Genomic DNA, 17419 nt, shown 5'->3' on the forward strand with positions numbered 1-17419 from the left:
TTCCTGAGGACAAGAGGAAACAGCTTCAAGTTGTGCCAGGGGAGGTTTAGATTGGATATCAGGAGAAATTTCTTCACCGAAAGGGTTATCAAGCGTTGAAACAGCCTGCCCAGGGAAGTGGTTGAGTCACCATCCCTGGAGGTATTTAAAAGATGTGTAGATGTGGTGCTGAGGGACATGGTTTAGTGGTGGACTTGGCAGTGCTGGGTTAATGGTTGGATTCAATGATCTTAAAGGTCTTTTCCAACCTCAACAATTCTGTGATTCTACTCAGATCGCAGTCAGATTGCAGAGCAGGTCCGATTCTTGACACAGGCAAGAGTTTTGCAGCTGGCCAGAGGTGAGGGCACAGAAACAAACCTCTTCTCTTACCAGGTCTTGGCTATTGCTTTTTGCTGGCGGGGCTAATGTGAAACAATTTTTTCTCACAGCAAATGTTTGGATTCTGTAAAGTCCCCCTTTACTCTGACCTGACTCAGAGGGACCACAAAGCAGGTTATCCCACCCCAGTGAATGAAGCTAGAGCTGCTTCTGCTGGGGTGGAAGGAGCCCCCCATTGTCCACAAAGCCACCCTGTTCGCATTTCACTCCCATGCCCTGAAGATGTCCTGGGTCAGTATTATCTCATGGCCAAGCTGGACTTCTAGTTTCCCTTCAGCCACTCCCAGCTGTCATGAAAAAATGCATCGGATGGTAGGAATCCCATGGCAGCGAGCCTTGCCGATGTCCGAAGCTGAGTGGAGCATCCTGGTCCCCTGGGTCAGGCTCCTGCACCAAACCTGCCCGAGCAGCAGCCACCAGCAACCCTGCATCCCCACGTGGCTTTGTCAGATCCTCTCTGGGTGAGATGGCTGAAATGTTTCTGGTTGCTCAGTGAGATCTGACTGAGACCTGGCAGCTACGCCCAGTGCTGCCCAGACACCCCAGCTTACTGCCCAGAGCAGTGCAAGAGAAAAACAAATATATCACATCCAGTTCTTCCACTGGGGGAAGCAGGGACTGAAACTAAACCTGCAGTTAGGATTTTGCCTGTGGGCTAAGACCAGTAGGGGGTTAAGAAAACTAGTGTATACTTTTTTTTAATTTTTTTTTTTTAAAGTTCTTAAACTTGCTTAAATTTTGATGTTAACTCTCTAACTTAGGGGATATTCTTCAGGAATGCTCTGGTCAAAACAAGCATAAAAAAGGAGCTAGACTTTATAATCATATTGAGAAATGGTAATGTGTTTCCCAGCTTTTGCTGTCCTTGGTTTTATAGTGAAGGCTCTGCTAAAACCCCATATATATACAGTTACATAAAGACAAGAATACTAAAGTCCCCATCTTACACTTGAATGACTGACCATAATTCTTCAGAATTATCTTTTATGTAACTGACTTTTTCAGGTAAAATGCATGACTGGTGTGCCACCGCAGTCCCCAAATCACTGCAGCCTCGCACCAGACAGGAACCTGGCACGGACCGGGCTCAGCCCCAGCTGCCCCAGTCCTCTGGTGGAAAAAGTGGTATTGGGAGAAGAAACATCTTACCACTCCCTGCCCTGCCCTGCAAACCATGGGGCTACGTCATCCCTACACTGGCACATCCCTTACGGACATGCAGAATAAGCTGTAAGGCACAGTAAAATGAGTCAGCCTCACTGCAAAAACGTCACCTTTGGGACTCCTGGCACATACACATTTATAACCGGAGTTGAACTTCCAGTCCCCTCGGGGCTGACGCAGGGGTTTGTTGCTATTCCTTGCTTTGGTTTTCGGTGCAGTTCTGGCACTTGATTCCTTCCCACAGCACCGCCTGTTACCTGCGCACTACGGTTTCCATAGGCTGTAGCCATACTGGAAGCGTATTTGGCTGTAGTCTCTGTTACAACTCTCAGCGGTGCTCCGGGGCACGCTCCTGTGCAATTGCATCCCACTGAAATAATCCCATGCAAACAGCCCCTTTCAAAGACTTTCACTCAGGGAACATCTGTGGAAAGCAGAGCAGTGCTACTTGAAACAGCCTTATCAATCATAGCGCTGCATGTTTTCAAATTGCTATATTTTCAAGCTGTTGCAAGACTAGCTCTATTAGAAGGGAAACATGCTGTCTGCTTCATGTCTGAGACCATAATTTAAGTGAAATGAGAGTTCCCCGAAGAGCTGGACAGATGCCAGACCTCTTTACCTCGAGTAACTGCCTTACAGGTTTTTTTATGGTCTTTCTCTTTCTAACATTATTCAGCGCAATATGTTTGACTGCTCTGGCTTTCCCTACTGCTCCTCCGTCAGCAAAACCAGGACTTTCAGAGCCAGCAAAGACAGCCAGAAAGGACAAGATGTGTTGAGGGCAGCGAGACCAGGGTGTCCCTGGACTGGCAGGGTGCAGGCACACCATGCCGCAGGTGTCCAACACATTGGTCGCTGCTGTGCCCATCACCTCCCCAACACGTTAGTGGCACTCGCTTCTCTGTGATGTGGGAGGACGGGGGTTTATGTCTTGGTCAGTCCCAAGGGATTTGAGCTCAGAGGTCTTCTGATGGGAGTCCTCTCAAAACTGGAGCACAGGGTTCTTATCCAGAGAAAGGTATTGCAAAGTGCAATGGAAAGCACTGGGAGTGAGAAGCAAATCCCAGCTCTCCTTCCTTTCAGTTCAGGAACCAACCCAGTATTTGATGGTCCTTCAAAAGCAATGGCAATCACATCACTAGTACATTTGAGGAAGCTCTCCTCCCTCTCTACCATCAAAATGCCCTGCATTTATTATCTTTTAGATATTGTGTTATTGAGAGTCAGCATCTTGGGGAAGAAGGGAGTCACCAATTTTAATTTATTTTAAGGATGCACCTGAAATAAATAAACTTAAATTACCGTGGAGCACCCTTGAAGGATGAGAGTCCCGGTGGATCCTCCACCAAGGCACAAGGGAAGCCCAGCACCTCAGCCTGAAACCACCTCCTTTGTAAAGACCGCTTTTGCTCACTGTGCTTGGAATTCAGGGCATCACATGTCAAATACCGTATACCTGGACATATACCATACTCTATACTGTTCCCTACTGTTTTTAAAACTCTCTCTCCTGCGGCATAGACATTGTTGGGCACGTGTACATACCACGTGGAAAACACCGGCTGCCTTGACAGGCTTGAATCCAGCGACAGGGACGCAGTGGTCAGCGTGGCCATTGCAGAAGCAGCTGCCCTTGACGATGAAGTCGTAGACAGCGTAGTTCAGGGGCGGCGGGGGCTGCGGGGGCTGCGGAGCTGGGGTGGCCGGGAGGCAGGGGCAGGCCTGCCGCTCCAGCAGCCGGACCCGCAGGTTGGTGATCTTCAGCTGCGCCTGGGCTTCTGTGCTGTAGGGGTTCTCCGCGGCGTAAGGTGGTGACAGGGCTCGGTATATCACCTGGACAGAGAAACGCAGCAAGGGAATTAGAAAGAAGGACATCAGCCAGCCCTGTGGCAGGCCGGGGGGTGGGATGGCAGTGGGAGCATCCCCCAGGAGCACGCACCAGGGTCTCATGATGCTCTTTCCCCTCCACAAGCGGTGGGAGCAGCAAATCCACCTCCACCCCAGTGTGTGGGAAGTGACCCCTTGTGATCCCCTATGCCCCGTTCCACATGATGTCCAGACCCTTTGGGTGTGAAGCAACATCTCGCCATCAACATAAAGCAGAGGTCGGTGTCGCTGGTACGTGGCATGGCCCAGAGCAGGGATGGCGGTCCTGCAGGCGATGCTGTGGTGGAGGACTCTTCATTAACCTCCCCTCCCCGAGAATGGGTGGGTTTTTCTAACAAATAAAGCTCAGTTTTCCAAATATTTGGCTCCTATCAGTCCCAGGCTGCTTCCTAGTGGAAAAGTGATTAGGCATGGCAATTAGTGACAGCAAGCTGATAGTTGAGAAAACTGAGATAAGAAAGAAAGAAAAGCAGGGGGCTTCTGAAGTTTAAACAAATACTTATCAGTCACTCTTTATTTTAACTTCAGCCTGATTGAATAGGTAAATATTGGCTCAAACTGAAAATTGAGAGCACTCGATAAAAACAACCAATTTTCTTGAAGAGGTTTATTTTAAAAGTGTTGGTCTAGCTGCCTACAGTGTGACATCAGAAACAGCCTATAATACATACAGCTACCGTTCACATAAAATGACATATTAACAACACCAGTACCAGTTACTTGTACATTTCATTTACAGTGACACTTTCTAAATAGTTAAATAGCTCTTCACTGAGTAGCCACCAAAGGCTCAATGAACTACAGTATTTGTAAGCAACGTTCAATCAGTCACTTGAGGAGTGTGATGGCTTGATGTGCTGCTCCCAGCAGCGGCTTAAAACCTCCTCAAACCACCCACGCCACCCGAAATGCCTCCTATGGACAGCAAGGAGGTGTGTGGCAGCAAAGGGTGAACATATAATTTCTTGCCAGGACGGCAAAAGGCAGCGCGTGAGCCTGCCAGCACCGCTTAGGGGAATGACAACCTTCTCTCCCTAAACCCACTCTTCCCGAAGGATGTGGCTGATACACTTCAGATGATGAATTTTATTTCACCGGGATTCACATATCCTGGCAATAATGACCCCAGTGCTGCCAGCTTGCCTGCCCTTGGGCTTTGCCTGCCGGCTGCCACCTCCACCAGCCGTGCCATTGCTGGCACCACTTCTGGCTGGGACCTGGCTTTTCTCCAGAGCTGCCAGGATCCGCCCAAAGTAAGCTTTGTCCCAGCCTGGAAGATTTAGAGCTCATTTTGGAGCTGAATGGCGGCAGTGTGCTTTTGCACGTCCCATCGGCCTGCCAAGCGTGGTCCTGACCAGCAAGCCAGTGACAGCGGGACTTGGATGTGCTGGTGCTGGACACCGTGCACAGCGCAAGCACATTGTGGCTGCAGCCTGGCACCACCATCCCGCAGATGCTCTTTCCCAAAAGTATTCTGGCATCTTCTGCCAGAAAGACATCGATAAGGGATAAGGTCAGAGGGCAAGGCTGGTGAGTGGTACTCCCCTTGTGTGGGAGTGTTGAGTCTGATGAGGGATATTAATAAATAGTAACACATTTCAAAAGTTTTTTTTTGTTTTTCCTCTCTTTCAGGAACATACAGAGTTTTTTCTGCTTTCCTAAAATAAAAATATCAAGCAGATATGAACAGAAACCTAAGAGAACCCAACTATCAGGTCCTGCACCTCTCCCCAAGGCTTGTTATTTACCCAAATTTAAATCAATGTCATTCTGATCACATTTATTTGTTAGTGGCTTTGTGAACACAAGATGCTTTCAGATATGGAAAGAAAATTCCTAGGGAAACATCCAAACTGGAGGCACTGATTTCCTTTTAGTGGAGATGATGGAAAATGTCATGCTGAGAATTTTCAGTAAAAACTAGCAGTTTGGGTTCCTTCAGATTACATAAATTGCATCTCAGAGAATTCTTTGTTCATCCTGATTCAGATGAAAACGTCAAGGGAAATACATAAACGGGAACAACTTACGCTAGATTTAACTACAGACTTTCTTCTCATAATTTTCAGTTTTTCTTGTTTATCTGTCCCCATTTAATGCATGTGACCAATGCTTGTAGCTGTAGTAAAGACAATCACAGCAAGGAAATCAATAACCCTGAGCGCCTTTGCACTGACAGAGTTAAATCTTGCCTGTGTGGAATTCAGGGGGAGTTATGCCACTGCTTTCAATGGAGCCAGTATTCCCTCTCAGGCCCTAAAAACATTACAAACATTTCTTTTTATGGCTGCTTGAAAACAGTGATGCTAAACACGAGCCCTATCTGTAATTCCCAAGGGCTGCAGGCTCTCATCCGCTGCCCCCGGCTGCCCTGTATCGCTCCTGCCGTGCCCAGCAGCCCTGGCCCCAGGTCCAGAGCCCCGCTGCACCCTGCAGCAGGGCAGTGAAACAGGGTGAGCCTGGTCCCAGTGCTGCCAACACAGTAAACACACTTGTCCCTCTGTCCCAGACGCTAGTGGTTCTGTTTTAATAAAATACAAACCAGTCATTATAACATGTCGGATGCCATACAAACAGCAATTCTCCGCTCTGCCCCGACCGACTGAGCTGGAGCCCCCAGAGGCTGCATAATAAGGTCAAGGATGTGTTTGCCAGCAAGATTTCCCTGTTCAGTTGTTAACCTCGCTGATATATTCCAGCCCGTCTCAGAAGTCAGCACATCTCTGGGGCCACCACACCCTCATAAAGCTGTTATGGGTCTGCACCCCTGTGCTGCCCAGCACCCCAGCCCCATGTATACATACATGTAGGTGCCAGCTTTCCTGCTTTTACCTCTTCTGGGGCTTTTCTGTGCAATTCTCCCACCGATAGGACCGGCCCAGGGTTGCAGCATCCTGTCTACAAACAAACAATGGTTTGCACAGCAAAACTGACTGGGTTTTCACACCTATGGTTCTGCCAGCAGCCCCTGGCCACCACAGTCAGAGGTGTCCTCAACCGAAATATTTTTTAGTTTGCAGGTTTCCCTGTGCAGGGGAAGCATATAGGCAGGATTTGAGAAGAACGCACTGCTGACACGCATGTGCACCTGATGGTCGGGTTTTACAAGCCCATCATTTCCCTGAAGTCACTGGGCAGGACTTCAGTCCTGCTGCCCAGGCAGAGCCAGATGGCTCCTCTGGTCGACTCTGTTGAGCCAGCACTCCCCAGCCGCTCTGGGATGCTCATGTTGATGTGCCCAACCCACAGCCATCATTTCCTTTTTCTGACAGTTTCCCAAAGCCCTCTGGGTTTATCCTGCTAAAGCCACACAGAAAACATGCGTGCCGGGCTCAACCCATGGGGAGAGAAATTTTCCCTACTGGCTCTGCCACCACAGTCATGGTCTTGGCTGATGTGGGCACATGTCATGTCAGTTTTTTAGCTGTTGGGGCAGCCCCTCTGCCAGATGTGATGGGGGGATGGCAGTTCTCTTCTGTCCCCCAGAGAAGTTGCTGCTTGCAGAGCCATCAAGTCCATTACTTTTCCTATCCCAAAAGCTCTGGCAGAAGCCGTGCCGGAGGGTCCTGCCAAAGAGCCATGTTGTGATTACACAAGGGAGATAAATAGCTCCAAGAGGTACAGGAGAACATCCTTTTTGATAGATGATGCTGTTCCTGCTTTCACAGAGCGAGGCCTCTGCCAGAAGCTCCGCCACACACAGGGGAAAACACTCCCCTGGTGGTGGAGCAATGGCAGCAGAACATGGCCATCTTGCATGCAGCAAGCCTCACCATAAAGCACCCCATGGTGACCAGACCTCTGGCTTTCCTACTCTAGTCTGTCTCTGTGTATGTGTCTTACCAACAATGTGTCAAACCCCAGCATTACAATGTCAAGTAGATGATGTGACTTCTCCCAGTAATCAGCACCATGTGTGACAGCAAAGGGTGGGAGGCCTGGATCTTTACATCAGCAGCTCTTTAGTGCATGCAGTAATCCAACTTTTCTAGTTTGTAGAACAAATAGGAAGTAATAAATTGAAAGCCCACAGCACTTCTATGCTAGACATGCCATAATATATCCTATCAGAAAGATATTTTCAGTCCCAGTGATGCTAGCTCACTCTAAATCTTATGATATTTGGGATTATTCTTAAACACAGTCCCAGGAACTGAATCTTTATCTCAGCTTCCATTTAAAACTAAATATCTATCAATATCTCATATCTGAGCAGCAAATGTCACAAACCAGGAGGCAAACAAAAAGAACAAAATACTTAGCATTTGGGGTAATGTTCCTTCCATGTTGGATCCCATGTCCTATAAATGCAACATTTGCATGAAGCACCATCAACAGAGGAGGGATTTAAAAGTTGCAAGGGGCTATTTTTGGCAGGGCAGAAGTCTCTCTACACGGCCAAACAGAAACTGTAGACTGCAATCCCTGAGTGAGGAATGCCACTGATATGCCTCAAGAGGGTCGGGTTCACCTGATCCCCCAGTGGGAAGCCCGGTGGTGGCAGGAGGGAGCCCACTCCACTCCCAGGGAAGTGGGAGCAGAGAAGCTGCCCCACAGCGCCTTGTGCATGCCATGGAGTAAAAATATTCTGCTCTTCAGCCAGAGCGCTCCAGTTGTCTGTGGTTTGGGCACATCATTACATAGACACCCTCTCATAAATTTCCCCAGCGTTTCAATTTCCTTATGGGCTGTCATGAGCAATTCTTGCTCTGTTGATTACTTCACTTTATTTTGTCTTAGTGGCGCAAGAAGCCTTAGCTACTTGCCATTCCACAGATGCAATAATGTAGCCCTGTATATAAATAAAACAGCAGCCATGAACATGGTGCACTCAAGTAACCGCTTGCACCACAATGACCTCGATTTATAAATACATAAAAGTCCCTTTGCAAGAAGTACCCTAGTATGTTTACACTCGAGAGGCGATGAAAGGACATCTTTATATATATCCACAGTGGGAAGGAAAATGGTAATGAATGATGCTGAGAGCAATAAAATAGGCTCTGAAGTCAAAGGTGCCTGAGGAAGTCAACAAATCCAATGAAAGATTTGCCATCAGCAAAGCCTTCTCGATGAGTCATGGGCACATCTCAGACCACTGGAACCTCCACCCACTGCAGCTACAGGGGCCCAGATCTTTGTCAAGATACAGCAGCCACAGTCAACCTTTGTGCTGCAAATGCCCACGACACATGATCCAGAAGCAGCTTCTTCCACACAGACTTTCAGAAATAGGCACAGCCATAGAAGCTGTGGACAGGGACCTGCAGCCCACACACACGTGCCCCTTCCCTGGATCTTGGCACCTGGCTAGAGGTGCTATGCTCCAACCTCCATCCAAGAGCCCGGCCTTGGCCTGAGTTTCTCCCCTCTAAGCGTGGAAGCCATCAGGAGATGGTTTACAAAATGACAACACTACCAAATTAAAGAGAGAGGGAACAAATGGATGGGAGGCTCAAGAAGCATATACATGTGAGAACAAGTCAACAAATGGGGATACAGCAGAAATAAAAGCAATAAACAAATATTAAAAACATAACCACATTTTTATTTGGTTTTAAATGAAAACCAAGGTGGTAACGCTGCATGAAGTGGTGTGTGGTTTCTTGTCAAAAGAGACTGATGGACTCTACCCTGTATCATCCGACCTGGATGTATGAAAATGCATCTATAAGCAGTCTATAACAATGACCTATCCATATTAGTGATTCACCTCTTTGGCTCGTGGGCATTTGATAAATTCAGGACCAGTTTATTTGATTTTTGCTGGTGGTTTTATTCCTTTCAATGTATTTTACAGGAACAGAGGAAAAAAATAATAAGCATAAAAAGAATATGACGCTTGCTATCTTCTCCAAACAGAGAGACAGCAAAAGCAATGAGGGGCATGCACCACCTTACAAAAGCGCATGTGATGTGTAGGTAAGTGTTTAACAGAAAAGTTAAGGTTTGCATTAGGAGTCTGCAGTGCCTCTTGTTATACAGGCACTAAACAAATGTGGCTAATTGGCCTGTATTACGGGCCGCTGTTGAATCTCCATGTCACTGGAAGCTATCTGGTTTATTTAGTGCCTGGACAGTGCCCTGAAAATGTAGGCAGTAAAGGCGGTGGTGGAGCTCTGCCAGCGTGTCTGGCACCTCATCCCTTTGCCTCCTGAAAAATTTCCCTCCAGCCTGGCACACGGCTGAGGTCAGGCACTGCCTGCCAGGCGCTGGGTCTAAGGTGAATGGGAGCCCTCATTCCCCACCTCCCAAACCCAGGATTTCCGGCGGCGTGCCCAGCATCGCCTCACTCTGGTGGTGCCCACAGGCCCCAGCTGTTGCTCCCAGTCGCACGCAACTGCAACTCAAGCTGAGATGCTCTGTGCTATATCTGCTGCCCGGTACACCTCTGCCACCCCCTGCTGCTGTGTGCTGGCACCCATGCCACATCCCCCCACGCCTCCCTTCACAGCCAGGACAGCCCACCAAACAGCCCAGGCCCTCTCCCATAGGGACTACCCAAAAGTGGCAACTGCTTTCAGCTGGTCTTGTTCAGAGAAACTCAGCTGGGAAATTTTATTGAGCTAGTTAAGCTTTCCTTCTCAACAGATGTAAAAGTTTAAAGTCATAATTTCTCTTGGTAAGTGTTACAGAAAGCTCATAAGGGGCAATAAGGCTGATTTGTAGAAATGGGTAATTTAAAGAATAGTAATAATGATGCAACATGTGTGTGCCCACTGGGGCTTTCTATAACATCAACCTGCCACAGTGTCTGATTTCAACTTCCACCCGAGAAACTGCACCATCACCACAAAAGCCTGATTAAAGTTTTATTTTTTTCACTTGCAGAGGGAATCGGATATAAATTTAGCTGTGGAAATCCAGTGCCAGCCAGGTGGTCCTGCTCCAGAGAGGGTGTCCCCACACCTCCTTCGCTCACCCCTGTTTGGTCACCTCCTGGTGGTGCAGAGGAGCCTTGGGGCTGAGACTGCCCCATGCTCATCCCTCTGCACCTTCCCAGAAAAGAGTAATTAAGCCTAATTAAACCTAACACCCAACAACACATGTAAGAAAGACTGAGAGGTGAGACTGTCTCACTGTATATGTGAGGATGGCTTGACTTTCAAGGCTTGCTGTGCCAAGCGGTGAGACTCACTCTGCAGATAGCCTTTTCTTGTCTCCCAGTTTCAGTATTGAGGGCTGAACCCCATGACAGCATTTTCTGCATCAGTGTGGTCAACTTCTGCCAGGCTCTCTCCTTGGCTCTTCCTGGAGGGAGAGCTGTGCCTGCAGAGGAGTATTTCGCCTGCGAAGCCTTCCCGTATATTTTAGGTTAGTTCCCTACTGAAATAGGCCTTGTGCCATTGCACTGCATTTGTAACTAAGCGTCTGTCTGTTATTCCACCCTAAAAACTTTTGAAACTGCTGGCTAACTTCAACCACATTTGGGAAATATATCTTAAAGGCGTTAAGCTCTTAAAATTTTTATGAAAACAGTCGCATTCCTTCACAAAGCCAAGCCTCATGGACTCCTCCCCCTGTGAAGAAGGCTGCTAGAGCCACAATGCTGGTACGCCCTATTGACGAAACAGACTTATTTGTTGTATTACCACACCAAGCAAAAGAGCTTTTAAGAGAGAAATCCATGTGCCTCTCTGTGCTATGTTCATTGCAATGACACTAGGCTAAAAAAAGATTTTTTTGGCAGATGCTGTAAATAATTCACATGGTGTGGGAAGTTCATCAGCCTAAACTGGGCAGGTATCACCCACCAGCTCCTCTAATATACTTTGGTTTTCTGCCTGTCAGACCAAGTGGAGTGCAGGGAAGAAGAGCCTCTCTTTTTCTCACGGAGAGGTCTGACCATCCCCTGCATGTGCACATTCAGGGTGCAACCTTCAGCATCAACCTGGAGATATGAAACAGCAAGAGAAATTGGGAAACCTGCCTTGCCACTGCAGAGAGGTGACCACCAGAGACACAAAGGTCACAGTGAGCAGTGGAGCCTGTCTTTTGGGCCACAGTGTGAAGCACTCTGTCCACATCCCCAAGCAACGGTGACAGAAACACGCTGTGAACAACCAGCAGCAGCCCCTGAGCTTCTTGAGACACTGGAGAAATGGCACTCCTGCAGCTGTTACAGCTGCTTCATATGTTTTGACAAAGGACAGCATTTGGCCCATGCCTACAGCCCTTCTGCGACCTTTTACAGCACATAAAAAAAGGCAAATAATTCCTTGTCTCACCATCCAAAAGTTAGGCAATCTTACAAAGACTTCAGGAGGAAAATGCAACTACTTCAAATAACCAGCCCTTGTGGGGGCCTTGGCAAGTTAATTTATACCAAGGCAACTTTTATCTTTTGGGAAACTCAAGGCATTCTTATGCCACTCTCAACAGCAAGAAGCTGTACAGGATGAGGTCCTACTCATGCGCAGCATCCGGCTGGTGGGGGGCTGGAAAAGGCATGGAGAGAGCTAGGCAAGTGCCTTGGGATTTCTTCAGGACTCTTGACATCTCTGGCAATAATCAATCAGACAAAAGCCATCTTTGCTTCCCTTCAACATCCCACCGCACAATTTCATTAGATGAAAATGAAACACTGTTAGGTCATACCTATCTTCATGCAGACATTGATCATAGAAGTAATATTCTTACCAGAAAAATCTCTCTCCAGCTCAAAACAGCTCAAAACATTTGGATTTCTTCACCTCCAGTTAACAGTGCTTCTCCAAGGACTGATAGTTTATTCCACAACGGTTTTGTTTTGCCTAATCACTATTTTCACTCATCAAGCAGATAGAAACACTTAGTTTCCTGGCCCACAAAATCCTCCAGATGCATGATATCATTGGCTATGCACTATCAAGGCAAATAATTATAGCTTTTTTTTTTTCATCTTCAGAATCACTGTTTCCAAGGCTGCACTATCCCGCATAGGAAAATGAACCAGCACATTTCAGCTGATGACATGAAGAAGTCCTCTGACCGCTCAGCAAGAAAGACGGTATTTAAATACTCTTCCCTCCAGCAATTCCCCTCCTTTCCCTATCCCCACAAAGATTTATGTTCTCAGCCTTGGCCTACCGGCACTACCTGTTATGCGTATGGAAGACCAAGAAAACCTGGAGCTACCTCCAAAAAGCCAGAAAGAGAACTGGACTTGCTTGTTTGTAGGCAGGGCTGGAAGAAAAGCTGGCTCTCTCCCCAGAGCTGCAAAATAACCCCTTTAACAGCTTCTGAGCGAGATGCAGCACTGCAAAAGCCTGCAAGGCAGCAGGTTAGTGTTTCGGCAAGAATGCCTGCGACAGTACAAGGGATCAAGAGGATTTCTTTCAGTCTAAGAGTAACCCGATTTCATGAATATTTTTCAATTGCTCTTGTCTCTAATGAAAAGGCTTTGTGTCTATTGAGCAGGATTCTTAAACCATCCACTTACCATAAGCTACATTTAATTTTGAGAAAAAGAACACCTGTCTGAATTATATGTAAATACGCATAGTCAAAAAGGCCATGAGAAACAGCACTGCCATTTCAACTCATGGCTACAGGTTTTGACCACAGCAATGAGTGACACTGCACAGACTGGTGATAGAGTCACGGCATATGTGTCTAGTGAGTTTGTTTTTGGACATTAACTTCTTTTCTTCATAGAAATGTTGCCCATGGTGAATTTGAGGACCTCACCATTTGTGTAGGATTTTGAACATTGGTAGACTGGGTATCTCATGCCGACACCCATTGTGCATGGCGATTAATCTCAGATTAAGTCCCCATGAGCTTTTGATCAAAAACTTCTGAGATGTGTCGATTCACTGCTTTAGGTTACACACTTCCCCTGTAATCGGTTGTATCCAGGAATCCCAAAGAGAAACATGGCAGCCCTACTTTCCAGCCAGTGAACTGTGAGCTGAATAAGTGAGCCAGTCATCCCTTCATGCCAAAAATGAACTGTGAAATGAAGCAGTGGGGTGCAGTGCCTGAAGAGAGGCTCTGGCTGCACCACTAAAATCCCGCGGCACTTTTCTCAAGGGAAGCAATAGTCCTGCTAACAAGGCCAGGTGCCAATTTAGAGAATTAAATTCTGCCTACCCAAATTCCTCTTGTTTCATGTGGGTACAGTGCTCTTCACTTCCTACATAAGAAGTTTGGAAAGGGTCTCCTGGAGCCCTGGGACTCATTCCCTCCTGCTGTTGGCAGCCTACAATATGCCCCCTTTCACAGACCGGTCAAGCTCGCTCTGAGGAATAATTTGTTTTAGCCATAATTGGAGGCTGATCCAGAAGCTCTGATCCACAGTTGTTAGAAACTTGCTGTTCTAAATGGAGGACCGCCGATATGCACTATTAAACACTGGCTATGCTCCATCCCAGGGCAGGCTGCATTTCAAGAGCTGGCCAAGCGGAGGACCAACCTCCAAGTGTCAAAAGGACTGGGAAAGCCAGGCAGAAAAGGAGATGATGAGACCTTCCTGTGGGCTAGCTACAACGGGGGGGAACCATGCGGAGGAACACCAGGCAGGCTGAAGAATTCTTCAGAGGTGCTGAGAACCTGTGAGGCCCAGCAAAGGGATGTGTTGCTGCTCTGGGACGGCCTGTGGGCAGAGAGGGAGGTTTTTGACACAACCTGGTCCAGAGATCTGGCAGTATCACCCCCGGTACTCCACATATGGAAAGCTTAAAAAGCAGGTGCCTGGAAAACAGCAGTTGTGTTGTTCAGCCCTGATGGTGCCCAACCTCTAGAGGGAAAAAACCTTTCATGGTAAAATTCCCTGAAGACTGAAGGTTTGTCTCCACATGTGCCCAGAACTGCCCTCATCTCCTGTCCTCTCAGGCACAGATTAAAAACTAAGCTCAGGTTTCCCCTTTTTCCCTGAATCCCCTTTTTTCTGCCCTGTTATATAAAAGCAGAAGCTTTCCTCTACCCCACTGTGTTAAAACCAGTGGAAACCCCGTGCAGGGCTTGGGAAGACGGGCTTCGCTGCCAGGAGGGAAAGCTCAGGGGCCAAGCCAAGAGATGCACCTCCCCACAGCCATCAGCAAAGTGGCTGGTGGAGGGACGGCATCTTGCTGGTGTGCCACTGGTGCTCACAGCGAGCCCGGTGTTGTGCTGGCTGGCAGGCAGGCATCCTGCTCGGCTCCCACCAACCCTCCCCAGCCACCCCCCGCTGAATGGCCGGCTGCCACAGCCTGGGATTTCTAGGTTCCTACATCATTCCATTGACTCTGGCCTGACATCGTTTACTTCGTCTCGTTAACTTTTTCCCTAGAAATCGTTATTCTTCTGATTATGAAATAATGGCCCCCATGTTTTGCTAAGTTCACGGATATGATGCAAAGAGTTGGGCTTGGTCTGGCCATCACCCCCATCACCCCTGGCCCCCAGCTGAACAGACTCTCTTTTGCATGTGGCATTTCTGTACAGAGCCCGACAATCTGTGTTTTCCCAAAGACAGAATAATCAGGAAGATGCTGTTAAAGAATTGTTTGGGTTTTTTTATTCTACAAAATGCACTTCTAAAAAGTGTAGAGATAGGACTTGAAAACACACTTCTGTGGCCCCATCCTCACGTGTCCTGAACACCATTGAACACCAGCCAGGATCCCTCTTTCCTTCTGGTCAGTTTTAGTGTTTGTTTTCTCTCTGTGCAGACACCAGTGGGACAGGACAATTAAAAAAGCTGTTTGCTGACATCCCGACCTGTTTTGAAGTTACTCCTGCATTTTTGCCCAAGTTCTTTGTGGAGTCCCAAGTCCTGCAAGTGACTGAACCCAAATCTCCTGTGACCCACAAGATCCTTGGAGGATCTCAGAGCAATGGAGATGTAGCTTCAGTTAAGGACAGCAATGATAAACTTATTCAGGCCTAAAAGACAAGCAAAAAAATGGGCAAAAGCTTCTAGGCTGCAACAGAATGTTTCTACAACCCAAAATTAGGGCTCTGAAATAAAAATCACTGAGCATCTTTGCTCAGACACTTCTGCTTGTGTCAGTAAGTGTTACAATTTCTCACTGTCTATTAGGGCCAAACTTGTGAGTAGCACGACACAATTTAATTCTCCTCTACACAGCTAATTTCAGGTAGAACCAGTAGGACTAGTGTCCAAATCCTTAAGGAACAGAGGCAGGCTGCACACAATAACAGTGCAAGTCAAAACATTTGAAGGTTTTTTTGCTATAGAGGCACATGAGATCAATAAAACGCTCAGTAAGACACACACCCCACAGTAAAACAGCAGTATGTGATGTTTCAAAACTTAAAAGCACGTTAGAATTTGTTGCTGGAATATAGTCAAGCTGCAAATACGTCTCTCCTATTTATAGCAAACAGCAACAATAGCTGAAGTCTCAAAGTGATTTATTAGCAGTATTCTGAATAGATGAACACTCAAATAAGTTACTAATTTACTAAAATCTTGTCAAGGAGACTCTGCTTCAGTAAGTCCTTTTATCCTGGAGCTTGTCTAAATGGGGACACTCAGGCGAGCTAATCTGAATTGACCACAGATGGGAATGTAAAGTGAATGAGATAATTGCATTGCAGAGTGGACAGTCACTCTCGCTCACAGTTAAAGAATTAACATCTGCTAAGGGCCCCTCCTCGATGAGCCCTTAACAGTGAACAGATTAGGCTGTAAAGGAAGAAATATTAACATGATCTGAAATACGGGAGGGAAGATACCCTTTTATGCATACTAATAAAATTGGCGTTCCTGTCTGAGCATGACGCTGAAAGAGTTTATTTCTGCATCTTGTTTACTTAGATCAGATTATGTTTGGCTGGTGAATCTAGTTCTGATTTCCCCTGCAATAACGTGGCTGAAGGGTTACACCCTGGAAAAGAGTGGAAATACTCTGGATTTGTAGCACATTTCTATGATCCAGGCTAAAACTTGGCTTTAACCTTTCTCTTAAAACTCTGATGATAGAAGGCCAGCATTTAGAGGTTTCTGCCTATGCTAAACTAACTGCTGCTGTGAAACAATTAATTCACTAAATTAAGGATCGAGGAAGACTTTAGCGACCCCTCTGTGGGCAGCTGATCAATGTTGCAAATCGGACCCCTCAAACTGGCAGATGCTTGAAGCTTGCTGTAAACCCGGGTTAGTTGTACCGAAGTTTCCTTCTCGCTTCTCCTTCACCCATACTGGATGGGCCCCACGACGGGGGACAGCCTGGCCCTCGGTACTGAATGGCGAGAGCCCCCGAAAGCAGTGCCAGCCTGTGGGTGGGTTTCTGAGCACGACTCACTGAGTGCCAGGAGATGCTGGGGCAGGAGGTGGGCACCCGCCATCTACCTCTTTTCCTCTGTTGCCTACTGAGGAGGGGCTCAGATGTTTTGTTTGGCTCCTGGACCCTTGCAGAGAAGTCATTGCTTTCCTGGCTGCTGAAAGGGTTGTTCTTCTTCGCATGAAGCCAGACTACAGCCAGGCTGCTCCAGCATGGGGCTCAGCTCGGCAAAGTCTCTGAGTATGTGCTGACCTGTGAATTCATGCTTACTTCCACCGAGAAGGCCTTTTAAGACCAAACCCAGGGCATCAGTGCAATGTTCCTGACATCACCACTGTGCCATACAGCCTTCAACCTCTTTCCTCTACAGTTCTGTGCAGATCTGCTCTTTCCTTCCTAATCCCACCATTCGGCTGTTGATCCTCCAGCTCATGCCTGCTTCAGGGCAGAGGACTCAGATCCATACTAAGAGGAGGACAGCATGCCTGGTGGTTTTACAGGATCAGGGACAGGTAGCAAAGAAAAGCAGAGACCTGCCAAGTCCCTGCTGAGGTGACTCTACCCATCAGTAGACCTGTTAAGTGCCATACATGGTGGGTGACATTACCTCTTCCACCGCTGTGGTGGCACCCAGCTTGGGTGACTGCAGCATGGTGACACCCTCTGAGTGCAGACCACTCTCCCAGCGCTGACCACTCTCCCAGTGCCCTTCACCACCCCAGCCCCACCACTGCAAAGGGAAGCCCAGAGCCACTCTACTACAGAAGAAAGAT

The 17419-nt window shown here is 47.5% G+C and overlaps 1 protein-coding gene across 1 annotated transcript in view; it reads right to left on the reverse strand.

The window, feature by feature from the left end:
* NTN4 (netrin 4) overlaps positions 1-17419 on the reverse strand; it is a 48788-nt gene that overhangs the window by 23380 nt on the left and 7989 nt on the right. Inside the window, exon 3 of the mRNA XM_082498362.1 lies at positions 3094-3381. Coding sequence (XP_082354488.1) covers positions 3094-3381 — 288 coding nt within the window. The remainder of the gene's footprint in view (positions 1-3093; positions 3382-17419) is intronic.

The sequence above is a fragment of the Vanellus vanellus genome (assembly GCF_965231255.1).
Source record: "Vanellus vanellus genome assembly, chromosome: 1".
Classification (NCBI taxonomy): domain Eukaryota; kingdom Metazoa; phylum Chordata; class Aves; order Charadriiformes; family Charadriidae; genus Vanellus; species Vanellus vanellus.